This window comes from Phodopus roborovskii, unplaced genomic scaffold, assembly GCF_943737965.1.
Source record: "Phodopus roborovskii unplaced genomic scaffold, PHOROB, whole genome shotgun sequence".
NCBI classification, from domain to species: domain Eukaryota; kingdom Metazoa; phylum Chordata; class Mammalia; order Rodentia; family Cricetidae; genus Phodopus; species Phodopus roborovskii.
Genome location: NW_026126418.1, coordinates 67,516,344 through 67,539,221, shown reverse-complemented (window position 1 = coordinate 67,539,221; position 22,878 = coordinate 67,516,344). Strand labels below are relative to the sequence as shown.

The 22,878-nt window shown below is 44.9% G+C and overlaps 1 protein-coding gene across 1 annotated transcript; it reads right to left on the bottom strand.

The window, feature by feature from the left end:
* Window positions 1-17,279: 17,279 nt before the first annotated feature.
* On the bottom strand, window positions 17,280-21,714 carry LOC127221925 (vomeronasal secretory protein 2-like). Its single transcript, XM_051183871.1, has 7 exons — window positions 21,629-21,714; window positions 21,235-21,340; window positions 20,570-20,703; window positions 20,270-20,340; window positions 19,120-19,227; window positions 18,033-18,134; window positions 17,280-17,308 (listed from the first exon to the last, which is right to left on the bottom strand). Exons 1-7 carry the CDS (start codon window positions 21,712-21,714, stop codon window positions 17,280-17,282), a joined length of 636 nt encoding a protein of 211 aa, XP_051039828.1.
* Between the last annotated feature and the right edge of the window lie 1,164 nt (window positions 21,715-22,878).

Sequence of the window (22,878 nt, the reverse complement as noted above, 5' to 3'; positions counted from 1 at the left end):
CTGGAGGTAATGTTAAAGGACTTGCAATGGGCTAAAATTTGTCTAATATCTAAAACCTTTAATCTAGGTGCTTGCCAGTAGTCTGATGCCTGCTATTCTGCCTTATGGGATAGTTCATCTGGATAACAGTAATATTCCCAAGCCCCTGAAACTACTTGGTGAGAATGTGCTAATGGTTTGATTAAACATGACTCTTCTGATGCTTTCCAAGCTAAATAGGCAGGTTAGTCAGGACTTAGAGGTAGTAAAACAACGGTTAGATTCCCTTGCAGAAATAGTCCTATAAAACTGGAGAGGTTTAGACATACCTCATGAGCTAAAAGAAACTAAGTCTGGCCTTGGGGAAAACTTTTGTTTTATGCTAATTGGTCAGGAGTAATTTTTTTAAAAAAAATTATTTCCACGGTTGGAAAAACTCAAAGAGAGAGAGAGAAAGAGAGACAGACAGATCGACAGAGAGAGAGAGAGAGAGAGAGAGAGAGAGAGAGAGAGAGATTAATAAGAAAATTGGTAATGGTATCAGTCTCTCTTCTCTTGGTCCTCCATGCTAACTCCTTTGCTAGCAGAAATGTCTGGGCCTTTAATTCTCATTTTGATTGGATTTAAGGTGGGGCCCCGCATCTTAAACTATATGACCAATTGTGTATCAGTTCAGTAAAATGAATGGTCTTTAGGACCAACTATACCTCCTTAGAACAACATGAGTCCATGATTAGACTAACTCACTAAGGTCAGTAGGGAAACATAACTGGGCACCAGACCTTAGCACAAGTGACACCATGTTAGGAGTACCATTTGGGCCATAAAACTCAGCATGTAGACAACACCACCTGCTAAAACAGAAACCTACTCCATCAAAATCCATAGTTCTGGGAAAGTCTCTAAATGTACTGACTTTGATTTTGGCTTCTGTAGTTCTACTTCTAGCTAAATCGTCTTGAGTTTTTTGTTTGTTTGTTTTTTATTTTTATATGTATGTGTGAGAGAAAGATGGAGAGGGGAGAGAGAGGGGAGAGAGAGAGAGGAACCTCCAGGAAAATACATGTAGAAGAAAGGGAGATGGAAGGGAAGGGTCAAACTCATCCTTTTATCATGAATCTATTTCTTTTACAATTGTATCACTCCTGTGAAAATGTGATTAACCCATTTATGATCTTGTTAACAGAAGTATGTCAGCCCAGAACATAGTTATGGTGCTTAAAAGCTCACCCTGAGAAAGGATCAGTGCTACACTGGATTCTGAACACCCAGTATAGTCTCTGCCTAGCTAATAAGAATTTCCATTAGCTTACACTAATGTCTGAGCACTCTTCTCTGGTGTATGCCACACAACAGTGTGTATGTGTGTGTGCACATGCATATCTGATGTCTGAGGAGACCAGAGGGCTTCAGAACCCCTAGGTTATGAGCCATGTCGTAGGATCTGGAGATAAAGCCAGGAATCTCTACAAGAGCAGCAACTGCTCTTTACCACTGAGTCAACGCTCCAGCCCCTAGCCATTTTTTATTAAAACAACCCCTAAGGTAGGATTCAAGTGCTCAGCATTAGACATGGGGAAGATAAGATTTTTATAGCTCAGGGTAGAGGGTTTTCAAATAGGGAATTTGCCCTTGCCATTTTTTTTTAACTCTTCTGATTTCTTTTTTATTTTTATCTCATTTTTAGTTGTTAATTTCTGTTTTGAGGGGTTTGATTGTTTGTCTGTTTTTGTGTCTGAGCGTTTTGCCAGCATGTATGTGAACTACATGTGTGCCTATTGCCGGAGGAGACCAGAAGAGGGCGTCAGAACCTCTGCAGTTGAGTTACAGACAGTTATGAGTTGCCCTGTACTGGGTATTGAATCCCGGTCCTTTGGAAGTGCACCCAATGCTCTTAACCTCTAGACCACTTGCCTGCTCCCCCTCTGGTATGAGTGTGTGTGTGTGTGTGTGTGTGTGTGTGTGTGTGTGTGAGAGAGAGAGAGAGAGAGAGAGACAGAGAGACAGAGAGACAGAGAGACAGAGACGAGAGGAGAGGAGAGGAGAGGAGACAGAAACAGACAAAGAGAGACAGACAGATAAGTGAGTTTACGTGCATGAGAACAATGTCCATGAAGGACAACAGAGAGTGTCAGACCCCTAGAGTTATGGGTAGTTGTGAGCTGATACTGGGTATTGAACCCTGGTCTTCTGGAAGTGCAGCCAATGCTTTCAACCCCTAGACCACTTGCCTGTTCCCCCTCTGATATGTGTGTATGAGACAGACAGACAGACAGACAGACAAAGAGAGACAGAGATAAGTGGGTTTGCGTGCATGAGAACGATGTCCGTGAAGGACAACAGAGGATGTCAGATCCCTAGAGTTACGGGCTGTTGTGAGCTGTCTGTTGAGTGGGTGCTGGAAGGAAACTCGGGTCCTCTGCAAGTGCTTAACCTCTGAGTCTTGTCTCCAGGCCCATTTCCTTACCTCTGTGACTATCCGTAAAGACCCTAAAGAGCTTAGGGACAGAGTCACATGTTATGTGAGAGACTATTTCTTAAGAGATGTAATACCCCAGGAGGGGAGCACATAATGATTAACAATGATGTCATGATTGTAGCAAAGTCCAGCCTGGTGAACCAATGAGTTCTTATTGGGGTTACTAACCAAAGCATGCATGAGGGGTTACTTCTAGGGGCAGGATGACCCCCAAAAAGCAGCTATTTCACCAAAAAGCCCACCCCACACCACCACAATGGCCACAACCCTGGAGCTCTCTGCACAGCCTGCAGGCAGCTCAACAGTCCCAAAGCTGTTTATTCCTTTTATAAAGCTGAGGAGGGAGGAGCATTTAAGAATCTTCAGAGTTTCCAATTCCCCAGACATGTGATGATTGTCTCAGGAGCCTTCCCCTTTCCCCTGAAGAGTCTGCTTCAGTTCAGAGGAAACTCTATTGATGTCACATAACTGGTGTTGGGCTATAGGTACTATGCTTGGTAGTTAGTTTCTGTTATAGACAAATACTATATGTATCCAGACTGATGATGTGTATGGACCATGGGGAATTCATCTGTGGTGACTGCTTGGAATGTAGCTGATTCTTGTTTCTCCTCCTCAGTGAGTTATAGGAGTTGTATTCAGTTGTGACCTTGTAGAGAGGAGATTCACACAGCAGACCATGGACACTAGAAATGGCAGTCATCCCAAATCCAGTGACTACTTTTGTTAGCTAGCATACTGTTGGGTCCAAGTTAGAAAGGAGTTAAGTTCATGGTATACATTGTTTACTGCAATTATTAAAAAAGAAAAGAAAACCTTCAAATGCATACCCTGGTTATATACTGAGAATGTGTCTAAACACAGAGACATTCTAGGGCAATGGCAGGAAAACTCAGTTGATGAAGTGCTAGCCATGCAAGCATGAGGACCCTAGTTCAATCCCTAGATCACACGTAAGAGATCCAGGCACGGAGGCACACACTTACTTGTAACCCCAGTACTGAGGCAGCAGAGACAGATGATCTCCTAGTCAACCAGCCCAACCTCATCCATGAGCTCTAGACCAAGGAAAGTCTCTGTCTCAAAAAACAAGGTGAGGGGCAGGAGTGATGGAGCTCATTGTGTAGCCTTAGCTGTCCTGGAACTCACTATGGAGACCAGGCAACTACCACCAAACTCACAAAGATCCACCTGCCTCTTGCCAGCTAAGTGCTTGGATTAAAGGCCTGTCTCACTGTGTCTGGCCTGATTCTAGTTTTTAATAAAACACCAGGATGCTAAAATAACCACATCCTTGAGGCTTCTGGGAATATTTTTGTGAAGGTGTTCCTAATAGCTAAATTTTCCCAGTCTACATTTCTCAAGACTAAAAATGTACAAATAGTAGGTTATGCCCAAGGCCTATGAGATCTCTTGTGTTATTTTACAGATAAAAGGAAGCCCATTGTCACTTTCAAGTCTACCATGGGGAATAGCTTTTTTCAAAAAGGTCTCCACAACTTCTGAGTCTTTTGATCTAGGGGGGGACAAGCCTCAGTATACCTTGAGAAAGCATCAGCAAGCCCCAGAGGGTATTATGGTCTCTACAGGACAGCAATGGGTAAAATCTAATTGCCATTCTTCTGGGAATGTTTGCCTCTTTGTGCTGGATGATCAAGGTAATAACTGGCCCCACCTCCTAAGTTAGTACAGAGATGCAGGGGCAGGCCCTGACAACTTCTGGGCTCATAGTTCTTAATCCTTTTCTCCTAAAGACATGAGAGCCCACAGTAGCTAATGCTTCTCTTCCCAGGTGACATGAGTCATGAAATCCCTTAATAACTTTCCATGGGTCTGCTCGAGGCAACAGAATACTATGTTCCCCTTGACCCAACAGCCATTTTTTTATTAATCTGTATCCATGCCGGGCAGCCCCTTCCTTCTCTGTGGCATCACAGCCTTCTCTGCTGGCCCCTTCCAATGCAGTGGAATTGCTTTGCTGGTTCCCCGTATGTACATCACTACCGCCTGTGTGCCTGCTACACAGTATCGGAAGACAAGAACTCCCAAGGCCCTGTTTAACTGAGAACTTTTCCTGTCAAGAGCCTTTTCTCTTCCCTCAAAAGAGCATGAGCACAAAGGACCAGAGCAATGTACTCGGAGTCAGGGTAAAGGTGATTCACCTTTACCACTGTAATGCTCTAGTTAATTGTGTTCACAGGGAGGGGCTCATTAAGGAAGTAGATAGGGGAACACAGGTATATGGATGAGTAAAAGAGAATGATGGAGAGAAGGGGATTTAAGTGAGGAGATAGATGGGAGGGTTCAGCCTCATAAAGTAGCTCAGCTTTATTTTTTTATAAATCTTTCTTTTAAAAACTTTGTATTCATTTTATGTCTATGGGTGTTTTTGCTTGCATGTATATATGTGAATTACACAAATTCCTGGTGCCCACAGAGATCAGAAGAGGCATCCCCTAGAACCAGGGCTACAGATGGCTGCAAGCTGCCATGTGGGTGCTGGGAACTAAACCCTGGGTCTTCTGCAGTAATAACAAGTGATCTTATCTGCTGAGTTATGTCTCCAGCCTGAAACCAAACTTTAAAGCCCACATTCAGCACAACCCATGGATTCTTATTTTTTTGTTTGTTTGTTTGGTTGGTTGGTTGGTTTGGTTTGGTTTTTTGTTTGTTTTTTGGTTTGTTTTGGTTTTGTTTTGGTTTTTCGAAATAGGGTTGCTCTGTGCCACTTTGGAGCCTGTCCTGTAACTAGTTCTATAGACCAGACTTGCCTCGAACTCACAAAGTTCCGCCTGCCTCTACCTCTGCCTCTGCCACCCAGCAGACATTCTTGAAACTATTAAATTTTTTCTGAGTTTTGAAGGTTTGTCATAGTAAGTTTTGTGACATCATACAAACCTAGACACATCTGAGAAGACCACTTCATTGATTGGCCTGTGGGTATGTTTGAGGGGATTTCTTGATGGGTGACTGATGTGGGAGGACACAGCCTACTGTAGATGGCATCATTCCTGAGCAGGTTAGTGTGGGCAATACTATAAAGGTGGCTGGGCAAACCAACAGAAGAAAGCTAGTAAGCAGCATTCCTCTACAGTTAGTGTTTCCGCTCCTGTTTGGGTTCCTTCTTTGGCTTCTCTTGATTATTGACTAAGTAAAGCCAAGTAAATCAATTCACACTAGACACAGAATCCATATCAAACAAACAAACAAACAAAAGTATACCCTAATCTGACTTCCTGAACCAATGAGTTTTATTGGGGTTACCATCAGTATTGTGGCTGAGGGGTTACACAAAAGAGCAGCTGCATCACTGAAAAGTCACCCCAACACAAGCAAAGACTGCGACCCTGAATCTTTCTGCATAGCTTGAAGGCACTTGTCAGGTTCTAGAATCTCCTCCTGGCAGCTCAACTGCTCAAAGTCCCCTCCCCCAGCAGTTATTTTCTGCTTCTATAATCCTGGGGATATCCCCCCTTTTATTCTGAGTTTCAGCCAAGAGAGCTCTCTCTTTGGTGACTGTGATGGTTGGTCAATGTGACACACTGAGAAGAGAGAACCTCAAGTGAGAAGATGCCTCCATCAGATTGCCTGTGGGCCATTTTCTTGATCAGTTGCATCCACTATGGGCAGCGCCATCCCTAGCTAAGTGATCCTGTGTTGTGTAAGAAAGCAGGCTGAGCAAGCCATGGCGGGCAAGCCTGTTTTACTGGGGTTCCTAACTGGAGTATGGATGAGGGGTTACATACAGGAGTAGGGCAGACTCAAAAGCAGCTGTACTACCAAAAGCCCACCCCAGCGCGGTGACACTCACGAAGGCTGCAGCCCTGGTGCTCTCTGCACAGCTTACCGACAGCTCTCCAGTCAGGGAGTGTCCTCTCTCTGTGGATTGGCTGGTCAGATATCCCCCTCCAACAGCTGTTTACTCCTTTTAAAAAGATGGGGAGGAGGGTGACCCCAACTAACAATATGAGCAACAGTGGAAAGGGCCCTCAAATGCCCTTCCCTGATAATTAGGTTGATAACTAACTTATATGCCATCATAGAGCCCTCATATAGAAGCTGATGGAAACAGAAGCAGACACCACAGCTAAACACTGAGAGGAACTCCTGGAATCCAGTCGCAGAGAGGGAGGAGTGATAGGAAAAGGGGTCAGGACCAGGCTACAGAAACCCACAGAGACAGCTGACCTGAACAAGGGGGAGCTCATGGATGCCCAGACTGATAGCTGGGAAACCAGCATTGAACTGACTCAGAACCCCTGAACATGCATCTCAGTTAGAAGGCCTGGGCAGTCTAAGGGACCTCTGACAGTGAAACCAGGATGTATCCCTGGTGCACTAAGGGACTTTGGGAGCACATTCCCCATGGAGGGATACTCCCTTAACCTAGAGACTGGAGGGTGGGCCTAGACACTACTCCAAATAACTTGACAGATTTTGATGATCCATCCTGGAAGGCATCACCCTCCCTGTGGAGAGGAGGAATGGGATGGAAGGGGGCTCAGGGGCATGGGAGGAAGGAAGGGAGGGAGAGGAAACTGAGATCAATATGTAAAATAAGAAAAAATTATATATATATGTGTGTGTGTATGTGTATGTATGTATGTGTGTGTATGTATATATATATATATATATATGAGATTCCATATATATATATATATATATATATATATATATATATATATGAGATTCCATAGAGAGAAAAAAAAAAAGGATGAGGAGGAGCCTTTCAGAATCTTCCAAGTTTCCATTTCCCAGATATGTGACCTTGTTTTCCCCCTGATGTGAAGGCGATCTGGCTGCAACAGCTGTCACCCTATTGATCACCAGAGTTAATTTGGCTGATCTGGCTGGCTAGACAGGTGTCCCCTTCCTCCCTCACCATCCATGTGTGTCTCTCCAGAAGTTGCATGCTCAGTCAAAGAGGAAGGTCTTCCCCAAATTGAGTATGAATTTAAAGTCAGTTTTCTGTTGGCTTTCCCAAGGGTCCATGGGAGGTGTTATCTTTGGTCCAGCCCATCACTGATGCATCACTATCTTGTCACTGTGGTCCAATAAATTGTAAATTGTCAGGATTGGATAAAACTCCTTTCATGGGAGGCATGTTCCCCCTCTGAACAAAGCACCAGGCTCCCAGCCTTTTCCTTCTCCCAGCATGAGATTCCTGCCAATCGTGTGTAGCATTCCCTCCCAATTCACCTCACTTGGTGCATCCAAATTCAAACCCAACCTGAGCATAAGACTAGATCTGTCCTGGCCAATTCTAGAGTTCTCTTTGCCTGGTGTGTGGTTGGTTTTTTTGTCTTTGAGAACCCAGTTAGTACTTTGTACAAAATAAGAACCTCAAAAAGCAGAAGGACCCCCCACTCCCTTCCTTGTGAGACCTGGTATTCCCTCCTTGTGGTGTTAGTGTTGTCAACTTACCAGGCTCTGGAGTCACCTGGGAGCCCAGCCTCAGGCACATCTGTGAGGCATTATCATGATGAACTTAGCTTGGCCAGAGGCAGGAAAACCAACTTCATGCTTTTGTTGTTTGTTTGTTTTGAGACAGGGTTTATTTATGTAGTCCTGGCTGTCCTGAACTCACTATGTAGACAAGGTTGCCCTTGAAATCACAGATATCGTCTCCATCACCCAAGTCCTGGGACTAAAGGCATGTACTACCATGCCCTTTGTGGGAAGACCCTCTCTAAAGCATAACTATACACTAGGGTTGGGTCCTGGACTTCATAAAAAGGAGGAAGCTAGGAGCTCAGCTGCATCATGTTCTCTGCTTCCTCAGTGCTGATGCAATGTAACCAGTTGCCTCAGTTTTCTACATCTACAGACTTCTCCACCAATATACACTATGCCCTACACCAAAAGCCAAAATAAACTCATTGTCTTTAAGTTGCTTTTGCCATGGTATGTTATCATAGCAACAGCGAAAGAAATGAAGACACCACTCAATCCAGGACAGAAAATGCACCAAATCCCTCACATAGCAATGGAATCTTGGGAAAGAACATTAGAGTAGCCACCTTCCTTTTGAAAAGGCACCAAAGGCAGTCTAAGGGATCTCTGACAGTGGAACCAGGATGTATCCCTGGTGCACAAAAGGACTTTGGGAGCACATTCTCCATGGAAGGATATTCCCTTATCCTAGAGGCAGGAGGGAGGGCCTAGTCCCTACTTCAAATGACTTGACAGATTTAGATGACCCCTCCTGGAAGGCATCACCCTACATGTGGAGTGGAGGGGGTGAATGGAATAGGAAGGGGGGACATGGGAGGGAGGGAGAAAAAGGAGGGAGAGGGAAATAAGAAAAATAAATTAAAAAAGAAAAGAAAAGAAAAGAAAAAGTCACCAAAGATAAGAGGAAGTGTCACATAACTAACCCCTGGACTTGGGAGGCAAAGGCAACTGGATCTCTGTAAGTTCAAGACCAGCCTGGTCTATAGAGAAAGTAGCAAGACAGCCAGGGCTATACAGAGAAGCTTTGTCTAGATAAACCAAAAGGAAGACAAAAGAAAAGAAGTTTATCAGAGTTAGGTGAGCATAGATGAATCCCATAACCAAAGTCAAGTGGAGCTAGAACAAATGGTGGGAGGCGTCACCAAAGCAGGAAAGGAGACAGTGCAACATGGGGAAGTGAACACCAGAGGGAAACAGGGAGGTCTGTGGCCTCAACTTGTGTGGGAAAGGAATAAACTTGTGGCATCATAAAGGAACACACAGACAGTGGAAGCAACTCAGCAAACCAACTTCTTTTTGGCAAACCTAACCCTGCCAGCAAGCATGCATGGCTAAGAAAACATGCCTAGCCAAGATGGCCTCTAAGATGGTCTGAATAAAAATGGCACCCATAGTCCATGGTCCTGCAGCCAGGATTATATTGATCTGAGTCCTGCAGCCAAGATCCATGTTGATACCCATGGTTCCAGGGCCGTGCAGATGCCGGGGTCTGGGCTGCCACCTGAGGCCATGTTAGAATCCAGGGACATCACTACTGCCAGGCCCATAAAGACCTGATTGACCTGTGCAGCTTCCCATGGCAAGGGAAATAACTAGTCCCAAGCTTCCTCTGAGGGCCATGTCTGGGTCCATTGTCCAATTGTTGATACTTGGTTGCATGTGTTAACACAGAAACCCACAAGAACCATGTGTGTTGTAGTCTTAGGTCCATGCTGAGATGGACTCTCCCATCATTAGCCCTGGGAGATCTGGCCCTGTCCCTCACCATCCCTGTGATAGCTGGCCACAGCAACCACCAGAAAAAGCAAGCTAGTCCCTCCCATCATAGGAGAGCTGCCCCACCCCATGGCACTTGGGAAAGCTGGCTCTACCCCTCTCCAAAGGTATGGGACTCCACCCCTTGCCAGAGGGGGTGGGCCCAGGGGCTCAGACTGACCAACTCAGCTACCATCCAAGCACAGATCCAGGGTCTGAGTTGGCCAACCCCAACAGCTAACCCATCTATAACCTACTGACACATACTAAGGGACTGGTCCTGCAGAACTAAAGCTGCTGGATCTCCATGACTCGGGGCAACTGCAGGGTATCTGAGGAGTTTCCATGAGGCTCCAGTATTGATGGTACACCAGAAGCCAGAGTCCTTGAGCCTGACCAACAACTCATTACACAGTGAACATTTGCAAGGAAAGCTATTTGGACAAAGGGTGTACTGTGTGACACACCTTGGCTCCGAGTACCGCTAGAATGAATGACGAGGTGATAAAGATGAGGGAAAAGACAGAGGAGGGGAATGGGTTCTGTTTGTTTTGCTTTGCTTCTTGTTATTTTTGGCTTTGTTTTCTATTTTTGTTTGTTTTTTAATTAATATTAATATTTTAATTTTTATTTCTTTTTAAATTTTCTTTTTGGGGGAGTGCTACAAGGGTGAAGGGCAGCGACAGAAGGAGTGGGAAATGAGTAGGATTGGGGTACATGATATTAAATTCCCAAAGAATCCATTAAAAAAAAAAAAAAAGAACGGCACCCAAGTCTCATATGTCTGAATATGGAGGAACTGTTTGGAGAGGATTAGGAGGCATGTACTTGGTGGAGGAAGTGTGTCACTGGGGGCAGGCTATGGGGTTTCAAAAGTCCAAGCCATTCTGCGTCCTTCTCTTTCTGTGACATCTTTTGTGGATCAGGATCTGAGTTCTCACTGCTGCCCCAGCTCCATGTCTGCCTGCAGCAATGGTCCACACCATGGTGCTCATGGACCTTCTGGAACTATAAGCGCCCTTTAAACGCTTTCCTCAGAAAGTTGCCTTGATCATGCTGTTTTTGTCATGACAATAGAAAACTAACAAGACACCCTCCACCTTTTATTCTGAATGCAGGTGGTGACTGTCTCTTCCCATTTGTGGGTGGATGACTTCATAATCTTACAAAACTAGCTAATCAGTGAGAAGGGGAAGGGAATAGTTAAGGCAATATGGGCCTTTGTTGAGCTAACAACCTTTGATTTAAAAAAAAAAAAAAAAAAAAAAAAAGGTGTTTCTCAGTTCTCAGACAAGGAAACAAAAGTTTATGCCTACAAAATGAAGAAAATCCAGTAAGCAGACAGAAACACAAAAGACCTCATTAGGATCTCACTCTGGCCTCCCCGGGGTTCTCCATCCAGCAATCTCCACTGAAATGACTCAAGGCACATAGCACAGTGACAAACAGGGTCCACTGCAAAGTAAAGAAAAGCACACACCCTTGGAGTGAGATAGACAAAGGCCAAATAGACTATTGTGCCATTCTACATTTTTTGGCAGACTTGACACTATTTCTAAAGTCTTTAGAACAGGCAATTTTCCTGTGGGACTCTGTGCTACCCAGGCAGCTGTCAGTACTTCTAGATTTCACTCTTACAGCAGAAGTACACACATATGATGGGAGATGTCATTCTGTAAATATGTTTCTCTTATTGGTTAATGAATAAAGCACTGTTGGCAAATAGGAAGGCAAGATAGGCGGGACTAGGAGACAAGGAGGATTCTGGGAGATGTAGTGGGAAGAGTCAAGATGTAGAGACTTGAGGGAAGAGGTCCAGATTCTCTCTCCAGTAAGATCACCTGGAAACATTTAGATTAATAGAAATGGGCTAATCTTTAAGACAGAGCTAGCCAATAAGAAACACTAGTAACTGGCCAACAACTTTATATCTAATATAGTGTCTCTGTATTAATTGGGGCTGATGCAGCTATAGGATCAGGCTGGTGGGAAAACAAACGTGTTCTTCATCGCAATACTTCCTGCCATACAGGAGTCTAGTAAGGTTTAAGTTTCCAGAAACCGGGCTTTAATAGTCATCTATAATGACTTTCCAGGTTTCCTGCCCACAAATGAACCACTTGTTTAGAAGCTAGACAGGGAAAGCCATGCTTGATGGGGAGCATGGAAAGGGGAAGCCAAAAAAAGGGGTCCCAGGCAGGAGCTGAGATGAGAGGAGATGCAGAGGGGACTGGGGAGGATCCCTGTACCATCTGGAGGGACGATACTTCAAAGGATCAGGAAGAGTCCTGGTCACAGCTAGCCCCTCTCTGTCATGAGCAGGCAAATCCAGTCAGGCTAGGTACAGGGACCTTGAATGGGAGATATCATTCTTGGGACAAGTTGATTCCAGGGTTCCTGCACAAGAAAATCACCAACAGCACCAGGCTGAGAGCATGATCAGGACCTACCCAGTCCCTTTACTCTAAGATTGAGAGGGACTGTTGGGCCAGGTGGAGCTGTCAGATGGGGGCAGAATACACAGCCACCAGCTTCATCCATGGAGTGTGATTGCCTTCAGGTCAATAGAGTTACCAGAAAGAGGCCATGAAAGACCAGGCAAGACACTATGGGCACCTTTATCCATCAGTGTCAGGGCCTAAGAGGAAGGCTGAACACCTCCAGAGTTTCTCATCTTCTCAGAACACATCAATAATTTAAACATCTTAGGAAGTCCATCCCTCCATGCCTCCCCATACCCAGCAGTGCTCAGCCCTCTGCAAACAGCAGCTCTCTGTTGTGCATATTGTTCTGCATGAGGCTTTCATTGAGAAACAGAAACTTAACAGATTCATTTATGTGAAATTAATAGGATTTTAGAAGACCGCGTCTCACAAAGGACGCAGGGACCTCTATGGCAGACTGAGGAGACAGATGCCTCAATAAACCATCACTTGGTCTCTGGGTGTCACTGATGTGAGATATCAAGAAAAGCCATGTTGGAGGACAGACCTGAGTCTTAATACAGGGCATATCACTGATGTCCATCTGCAGCTCTCGTCAGCAGCTCTGAGACTCTCATTCCAAACATGGAAGCCCAGCATACTCACCTTGTCAACAGTGGCAGCATATCTAGGATTACTATAGGATGATTGCTCACAGAGGACAGGGTCAGAACCACAGTCAGCAGGAGCAAATGCATGATCACGATTGTGCCTCTGTGCTCCTGGCCTCCCTGAATGAAGCATGTATGTCCTTCACTGGGTGACACCATATCTGCACCAAACCTCCATCCATGCTATAGGGTGGTTGCACTGTTTTGTTTGGACCTTGTGAATACATGGTGCTAATTCTGTAATTAGCTACCTATCTGCGTTTTCACTCATTCTCAGGAAGCCTTGTTATCAGAGTGGGGAGCCTGGAGGATAACAAGGGCTTCTATGTTCCCACCCTCCCCATACAGAATTGTGTTCCCAACAGAAAATGTCACAACATTTTCCCTTCCCTCTCAGAACCTCCAGTTCCATGAGCAGTCACCAACCTCTCTCCACATAGCAGTGCTGGACACAGAGGTGTGTTCTGCAGTCACAGACCCCTGAGAACTGAGCTATGGTGTCAGTCTTCAACACCCTGGTCTCTATGTCCAGTCTTAGCTGCTGTTTCCCATCCTCATGAGAGTTCTGCACACTTCCCTGACTCTCCATGCCCTCACAGCTGATCTTTACTGAGCTAGCAGCTGGGCCCTATGATGTGCCTAAATCCCAACCCATCTTCTTACAGAACAGCTGCCTTCACTCTTTCCAGACTCCAAGAGAGGTTGGAAGTCAGGCCCCTGACAAAATCCCCTGGGGATCCCCCTTCTCACTTCTCTTCCATTCTGTGCCACACCACGGTGTAAATGCATTGTCCTGCTTCTGTGCACTGGTGTAACTGTGTGTGCCTGTGTGTATTGAATGTTCATGTGCGTCTGTGGGAGACTGCACATGAGTGAGTATATGTGTTTATGTGTTAGTTTCTTGGATGTTATGGTTGGAATATGAAATGTTGCACACAGGGTTAGGTCATTTCTGGGGATTCTTATTTTGGGAATTGTGGAACCTTTGGCACTGTGACTTCACTAAAAGACATGGAAGTCAGTGGAATCTCCCTCTGGGTCTGCCCTGAGCACTCAACTTCCTGATCCACCAAGATGCAAACAAGAGCTGGGCCAAGTTCCCACAGCATTAAGGATAAATAAAATAAAGAGCATCAAGAATGTCAACCTTTAGTAAAACTAAGCAAAACTAAAATTAAAAACAATAGATGAAAGAGAAGACATATTGATAACCCATGAAACTCGGGGTCTTGATGATATATACCTTAAAAACTTATACTCAAATAAATTAGAAAATATAAAAGAAATGAATAGTATCCTACACTATAATCCACTAAAAATTAAACAAGAGAACACAGACAATGTAAAGAGTTCTACAACAGTGAGATTAAACAGCAATAAAATGTCTTCCAACTGAAACAAACCTGGTCCAAATGTGTTTACCGCTGAATTCTCCAAAGAATGAACACAACACTCCTGAATCCTTTTCAGAAAGCAGGAAAGGGGTGGGAAATGATACAAAACTCTTTGGTGAAGCAGATATTGTCCTGACATATACAAGCAAGAAAATTATAGGCTGATCTTCCTGATCAACATGGAGGCAAAAATTGTCACTTACATTTAGACAAAGCATTTAACAATCTATCAAAATGTTTTACTACTATCCATCCAGTCAGATATATACAAAGCAATAAAAGGGATACATTACACTGAAGTATTTAGGAGCACAAATGACACAATCATCTGAAATGGAGAGAAGCCCTTTGAGAAAGGACAACCATCCTTCATGATCATAGCTCTAAAGGAACTATTTGTGGAAGGCGTGAATTCATACAGGCAGCATCATCCTAAGTAGAGACAAACCAAAGCAATGTCACCGAAGTCAGCAGGGACAGAGCTATCCTCTTGTTTCCACCCTGCTGAATGTAGGCCTTAAATATTAGCTAGAGCAATAAGACAAGAGCAAGAAATAAAAGGAATACAAATAGGAAAGGAAGAAGTCAAAATATCAAATAAGATTGTTTTTTATTTAAATTTAAAAAGTCAAAATATCGGTATTGGCTGACAATATGATCTCTTACTAAGAGACTTCAGAGACTCCACAAGGAAACTTTAAGAACTAATAAACACTTTCATAAAAGCATAAGGTTACAAAATCAACATATAAAAACAAACAGCTTTCCCACATACCAATAGGGGTCATATGGAGAAAGAAATCAAGAAAATACTTCAATTAGCATTTGTTTCCAAATGATTTTTTTAAAAAATACCCTGGAATGAACCCAGCCAAGGGAGTTAAAGACCTCAAAAATGAAATTTTCTGTCGAGTGAAAAATGAAACAATGAACGTTTTTAAATCCAAGGAAAAACATGGAATAAGAAACTGGTATATGAAGAGGTTCCTTGTGTATAGATTGGCAGAATCAATACCAGGTTAATGGCTCTATTATCAAAGAAATCTATGGAGTCCCCAATAAAATTATAGCACCTTTCCTCACAGAAATAAAAAAATACAATTCAAAACTTTTTCTGCAAACACAAAAGACCCCAAATAGTAAAAGCAATCCTGAGCAACACGGACAATGTTGGTGCTATCACCTGACTAGGTTTAAGGTGATTCTACACTAAAATCTCATCATGCTACTGGCAGAACAAAACAGACCCATACCACAACCCTGCAATTTTTAATAAACATGCCAAAAACACACACTGGAAAAAAGATGGCCCCTTCAAAACATGGTACCTGGAAGTAAATGTCTACGTGTACAGAAAGACATTGACTGGGTCTCCATCTCACTCTGTTCAAAACTCAGCAGGAAAACTCCAAGCAGAATAGCTCAGTAGTTTCAGGTGTATGGAGGGCATGTCCATAAGGGACAATACAAAAAAGATTTGGCTGACATTACTGTATATGTACTCAGTATGCTGGAAATCTGTGTTCACAGAGCATTAAAATTCATATTTAAAAGTATCCAAAGAAAAACTCGAGTGTAGTATATGACCAGCAAAACTAAAATTAATAATGATTTCTCTAGATGTGCATGATACTTCTCACAAATAAATTTAGATTTTGCAGTTCAGATTTTTGATCCATTGCTTCAGGGCTTTGTAACTCCTTCACTTTCCTAACATTGCTGAAAGATTTCTACTGCTTTCATTTTTAAAAAATTAACTAAAATACTATATCAATTTCCCTTTTGCTTTCCTCCCTCCATCTCCTCCTGTGCCCCCCATATTCTCTCAAACTGATAGCCTCTTTTTATTTGATTATCATCATTACAGATACATGTGTGAGTGTGCTTACAAATGTGTAACTACAAGTGCTGAGTCTGTTTGGTGATGCTTTGCTGCATATGTTTTTGGAGCTGATTGCTCTGTAATGAATAACCCAACTGGGAACTCATCCCAGGGAGAGACAAATTCTACTTCTAGTTGTCATTGGTTGCCTGTAGTTCTCTTTTTAGGGGTGGGACCCCACGAGTTTGCCCTCTTCCATACTATTTTCTTACACTGTTGTATGAAGCCCTTTAAATCTTCCGTATTTTCTGTGGTCCTGCAGAGTGGGATGCTGTGCTCACTAGTTTTATAGGGTTCTGACTAACCCTCACCTCCAATGTGTCCAACCACCTCAGGCTCACCAGGCACTTGAAAGGGGTTGCTTCTTTTCAGGATGATCTCTGGTCCTCAACAAGAATCACATCCAGGCAGAGGGACAATGAAAGGACAATAGGCAAGGGTGGGAGCTGAAGAGCTGTTGAGTTGGGAAAATCAACAGCTTCTCAGAGAAAGGTAGTGCCGTATGCTCATCCTCCAGAAATCTAAGTATCATTGAGATGGCAGTTTCTGGATCATTCAAGGTACAGAGCCACTCCTCCCATACTTTGACTCCCAGATCTCCTTGAGGCAGTGTCCACAATTTGTAAATTGGACAAACCACATGGTGGGAAAAGTGAGTAATAATGACTAATGGGGCTGTATATAGTACTGTTTTGCTTGAGGGGTAATGATGGAGGATTAGTAGTACTCTTAACCCCTGCCCATTCTGTCACTCACCACTGGGTCTCTCATAATCTCACAGTCCCCACTGAAGCAAGAGCCCTGTGGGAACCTGCACATGTTTGCATCTGGGATGCCATCTCCCCAGTTGTGCCCAACCTAGTTGTTTCCCAAATTCTCCCCAAAGTCAAACAACTTCTGAAGCCATGTCAGAGTGGGGGTCCCTTCAAATGAACTGGTATATCCTATATCCTACAGGACTGAGGGATATCGTGGAACTTGGGGTCTGGTACCTACTGAGTCCCACAGCTCCTGAACCTTTTCATGAAGCTTTTCGGAGCTTACAGGAGACTCCAAAGAACATGCTGAGTCCAGAATGGCTGCTTAAGGCTTTACTTGGGTTTGGGGTGGGACAGAGTGTCCTAGCAGGAGTGGGGTCTGACAGGTAGTGAGATGGTCTTGAAGAGTGTGTCTCATTGTTGTGTGGTCCAGAGAGATGAGTACTCCAGGAAAGGCAGTGCTGTGCATTGGTGCAGAGCTGGCTCAGGATTTGCAGCTCTGAGAAGCAGCTGCTACAGGAAGAGGAACAGAAGTGAGGGCCCCTCCTTCTCTTATGGGAGTAAGCAGAGTGGGGCTCATAGGAAACAGCCAACAATCAGAGAACTTCCTTCCCACAGATACTGTGGAGATGTTGCTAGCCTGTCATGGTCCTCAAGCACAGCCTGCCACCTTGACCAGGAAGGTCACTAAGCATCATAGGGGGTGTGTCAGATGGGAGATGAGACCACATGGAGACCATGGCATGGGAAGGAATCCATGAAAAAAGGACAGATTCCGAAGTGTCCTTCGATTTTGCTTGGGCCACATCCTTGAAAGGCCACTCACAACTGGATATGAAAGGTCTCTCATATCTCAATTTAAGGGTCCAAAGAGGGACCACAAAACTCTGGTACTGAGGAGTCACTTACCATTGTGATCTATGGGTACACATGTTTCTGTAGAAACAAAGAAAAGCCCAGGTTGAAGAGGTACACCAATGAAGATCTAGATCTCACACCTGAAGCTCAGATGCCATCGTGATCAAGACCTTAAGTATGGCTCTATTGTCCTTGTCAGGGAAGAGGATGGCAAATGGTGACACTTGGAGACACCACAGACATAGAAAAACACACAAGTCACTTGGAGTAATGGCTGACACAGGAAGACATGAGGAGGGGTACGGATAGCTCTGAGTAATTAGAGGAAAGCATGGTCTCTTCAGTGGCCTAGATTGTGATCTTTAAGCCACCCACTCACCTGTCTGCATAGGCACAAAGATGTTTTCCTGTGGAAAGCCTTTCCACTCTGTGAATTTCTTGAAATCTTCTAGGGCCTCGTGGTTTTCTGTAGTATCCTTCCCTGGGGACAGATGCTGGATGAGCATGAGGGTTGTGACCAAACAGCTCTGCACCGAACAGCCAAGGCACAAGGCAAGGATCACTCCCAGCACTAGGGGCTTCACCCTGGCCCAGGGGCAGCAAGAGGAGGGAGCACTTAGAGAAGACAGGAAGGTAGGGTGCAGATGGAAGATATGGACACACCTGCAGGGAGGTACAAGTGGGTGGTATATATCCCGAATGGCTGTGCAGAATCACACTCTGACCTGGAAGAAGCCTGGGTCACAGGGATACCAATCTGTCTCTCAAGTCCAGAAGGACACTGCCAACCAAAGGCATCTTCTAGGACCCAACCCTTCAAACTGGCCTTCCTGAAATCTGAGGCCCCAGAAATGGTACTTGGCAGTTTATTGCTGTGGAATAATCCTTCTGTACTCTGTGTGAATATATGTCACTATGATTAGGTGACTGGCTAATAGCTGAACAAGATGAAGTTAAGCAGGAAAGCCAACTAAGAATTATGGGATGAGGAAGGGTGCTACAGGTGGAGAACAAGTCAGACACACAAAATGGGATAGAGGCAAAAGCCACGAGCCTCAGGATAGCACATCGATTAATAGTTGTAATAGCTAGTTTGTAACAAGCCTGAGCTATCAGCAGAGCATCTATAATTTATATTAAGTCTCGGAGTCAATTATTTGGGAAGCTGCTGCCTGTTACTTGGAAACAGGCAGTCTGGACAAGAAAACTCAGCCTATAGTTCATGGCTTTAAACTTCCATCCTGAGTTGTTATGGCCCTGAGGATCATATCTGCCCTTTTCCCTGGAAGTTCCTGTCAGTCTGACCTGTCTCACTCAGATCTTACACACTACTCAGACAGAACCTAGACACACATGGAGTCCTCCATGCTAAGCATTCTAGTGTCCTGTGACAAGTTGTGCTACTGCACATCCTCTGGCTACTGGTAGTGGAGACCATACAGGAAGTGGGGTGCACAGGGTCCTACCTATGAGGTCTCCCACATATACTTTCTTCTTAAAATTCAATTCACTGTAGATGATGTAGTGGTCCATCACTGGCAGTTCATAGATGTATATGTGATACAAGTCCCAAACTGTAGATGAACAGAGAAAAAGGTCTGTAGTGTCCTGTTCCAGACACATTATTCTGACTGTGCTAAGGAACTGTCTAGCACAGTGGCTCTCAACCTTCCTAATGCTGCAACCCTTTGATACACTTCCTCATTGTGTGGTGATTCCCCAGCCATAAAGTTATTTTATCTCTACTTCATTACTGTAATTTTGTCACTATTGAGAATGATAATGTGGATATCTGATATTCACTCCCAAAGGGGTCACAACACACAAACTGAGAACCACTGGTCTAGAAGATGTTAGTAATAACCCATGAACTCCTAATCTTTTGGAGCCTGAGTGTATTATGGTCTGAAAACAGGACCAAAGTTCTCTCCTAGGAAGCTGTCACCCCCCCAGGTATGGAGTCTGGACTAACATTGACAGAAAAGATGAAGGCTGGGGTTTGACATGGCCCCTTAGCAGCTGCCCTCCCCTGCTTCCCAGATCCTAAGCCTCAGGTCAAGGGACAAAACTACCTAGAGGGAAATGTGGTCTCTTCTGTGGACTAGCCTGTACCTCTAAAGCCACCTAGAAGTCAACTGGATAGCCTCTTATGGGAGCTAGGCAGGACAGGGATGCTCCAACTCCGGGAACTAGTTCCTGGGAGAGACGATCACATGCAGACTGAGAGACTGTGGCAGTTCAGGTTAAAAACATCCACTTGACAAGTAAGAATCTCCTGGGAGATGTGCCATTATCTCCATGTGTGCATTATCTTGACTATGAAAATTGAAGTGGAAAGACCCACCTTAACTGTGGGTCTTAACTATCCACTGGGCAGCAGACCCTGGATGTGTAACATGGAGAAAGCCAGCTGAGCACTTGCAAGCCATTGTCCCTCATTCCCTTCTTCTGCTGTAGATGTCATGTAACCAGCTGTTTCAAGCACCAGCTGCCATGAATTCTCCACTATGATGGACAATACCTTGAAGAGTGAGCTAAAATAAACCCCCTTTCCCTAATCCTTTGTGACAGAGAATTTTATCGTGGCAATGGAAGAAGAAATTCACACAAACTCACAGGCACTGTATTGGCCAGGCTCCTTCGTCTTCTCCAACACGAATTCTTCCTGGGTGCACTCACCATTAAGCCTAGAAAACAGAGAACACACCAGCAGCCTCTTGCAGAGCCCACACCTGTGTTCTGCTCAGCTTGCAGGATGAGTCAGTGACCTCAACGTCCCATATCAACTGCAGCTGTGATTTCAGATGGTTGCTGTGATGGTATTCCCTTAAAGTATGAACCTGCTTGGCATCAACACTCAAAGCATAGATGAGAGGAGACGGGAAAGCTGGGAAGACCAATGGTGGTGACACTCACATGGCAGTGATCGTGATCTCTATGTTTCCCTTTTCCAGGGTTCTCACTACAAAAGGGAATTCTTCCTTGGGTCTCTTCAACTTTGTGGTGTTCAGATTAATCACTGTGGCCTTCTTGTACCAGGTCCCTGAGACCTGTAACAAACAGAGCCCTGTATACCCTGTACAACCTATACACCCAAGTCCAAGCCAAGTTCTCCCCTAGGCTCCAGCACATGGTCAGGGACCTGAAAAACATTCCAGAGCTCAGGCTGAAGCCCCTGACATGGTCTGGTCCCACTCCCCAGTCCTGTATTCCTTAAACTTTGCCTGAAAACCCGTGTTCCAGGAAGGCAAAGAGGTGTCTGTTCCCAAAGCCCCCAAAGTTATTGAGTCTATGACAGGGCATGAAGGTCCATGCCTGAGAAACATTCTGGTTCTTGGAATCACTGCAACTAAGACCCTTCCATGTTCCAGCTCTGTAGTCCAAGGGAGCCTATGCCTACTGGTAGAGCAGCAATAGAGAGAGCAGAGCAGTAGAGAACAGATAGGATTCCAGGCCGAGGAGCAGTGCTAGAGGCCAGACTCAGAGGACTTAACAACTCATGAGTGCTGGCTCCAGTCCTCGAGAACTGGGTCAAGTCAAGCCTTCCCTCTACCCCTGTCCACCATCACTCCCTGCATCACATTCTTGTCTTCTGAGAGGAAAGGCAGGTCATCCTGGGCTTGTAGGACAGCCACCAGGACAAACAGTGTGACAGTCAGAAGCAGGCTCTTCATCTTCAGGCTCTTTCTTTTAGATAAGGCAGGTCACACCGGTGACAAAATGAGGATGTGATGGCTCCTTGGAGAATGCCTTTTATGGCCACAAATGGCACTGCCCACACCCCTCCTAGACAAATGAATGTCCATCATGGGGGTGGAGGTTATTGTTGTTGAGATCAGGTGATCATTCTGTGGCAAGTGCAGATAAAAGACACAATGCCCTTCGATGTCTGTGTCATTTAAGGGTGACACACACTACAGTGTGTAAATGACTCTGGGACAGAAGCAGAGAATAGGCAGCCAGGAAGGGAGGGACCTGGCTTCCTCCTGCTCCTGCTCCTGCTCCTGCTCCTTCTCCACACCTGCACTCACTCTCCAGCCACTCTTGGCTCCCTTGGCCATCTTATCTAGAAGCTGGCTTCTCTCCCACCGAAGCTGAGAAAATGACTAAACTTCTTAGCCTCACACAATCCCGCCAGTACCCTGTGCACAAGCTCTGCACTAGGAGCCCACCACATTGCTTTCTGCTACTCAGTGGCCCTGCCCCAGATGTGAGGATTGGGTTGACAGCTCGGGAGCTCCTGCACCTGGACTGCTCTGAGAAGGACCACATAGCGACATTAGAGACCACAGTCACCTGAAGAGCTTCACTCTGTGACCAGGCAGCTGTGCTCTCTTAAACACTTCTTACACTATAGTGCCTCATCCCTCCCCTTCTCAGCTGTAACCAATTCCCATCTATCTACTCAATTACATTCTAAGCTCCTGAGTAGAGCCTTGACCCCGGGCTTTTCCCTTTATTCCAGAAGCTGGAAATGCTCTATTATATAAAGTAGTCACCAATCTGTATCTGTTAATGGGAAGTGTTCCCACTGTAGTTCAGGGTTTCATCTCCAACAAGAATACTTGAGTCTTCTGCTGTGTTCATCATCAGGACCTTATGACAGGACATATAGAACTCCTGGCCTCCTTGACACAATTCAGGCTCCTTCCACACCTTCTCCACACAAAACCTATTGTGAAGCTACAGATGAGCAACTATCTTAAACACAAGAGCCCATGATCTACCAAAGGTTTTCCCTATCTTGTCAGTTTAACAACTAGTAATCCCTAAAGGAGACCATGAATCTAATTTTCTTTGAATAGGGAAGCAAGAGAAACACATGGGGGCCAAGGACTGATATGGGTCCAAAGCCCAAACCTGAGCTGCCTTAGCCACCTCATCTTCTGACCTCAGCCCAGCTCCCTATCCAACAGGAACTCTGGTTTGTCCCTCTTCATCCTGATGTCCTGATACCCATCTGACCCCATCTCTAGAGAGGGGTTCTAGCTCTACAAAGACACCTTTGTGCCTCTGTAGACCAAACTTGGACGGCTCCAAGCAACTATAAACAATGTTAATGATCACTCTATGACAAGTCCTGGATTGTGCTGAAGAGCTGTCATAATCCAGTCCTGGAAGCTGCTGCTGAGCAGGAAACCTGTCGCCCTGGGTGTGAGAGGGTGGGGCCAGTGCTCTTTAGGACCAGAGCTTAGTGAGCACCTAATATGCCAAGGACTTTTTGT

Excerpts from the sequence above, each read along its gene's own strand:
- LOC127221925 (XM_051183871.1), bottom strand. The coding sequence starts at position 21,714 with ATGGCCAAGGGAGCCAAGAGTGGCTGGAGAGTGAGTGCAGGTGTGGAG. Across the intron at positions 19,228-20,269 it reads GCCTGGCCAATACAGTGCCT|TTTGGGACTTGTATCACATA; the intron begins GTGAGTTTGTGT and ends GTTCATCTACAG. Across the intron at positions 18,135-19,119 it reads ATATGTGGGAGACCTCATAG|GGAAGGATACTACAGAAAAC; the intron begins GTAGGACCCTGT and ends ATCTGTCCCCAG.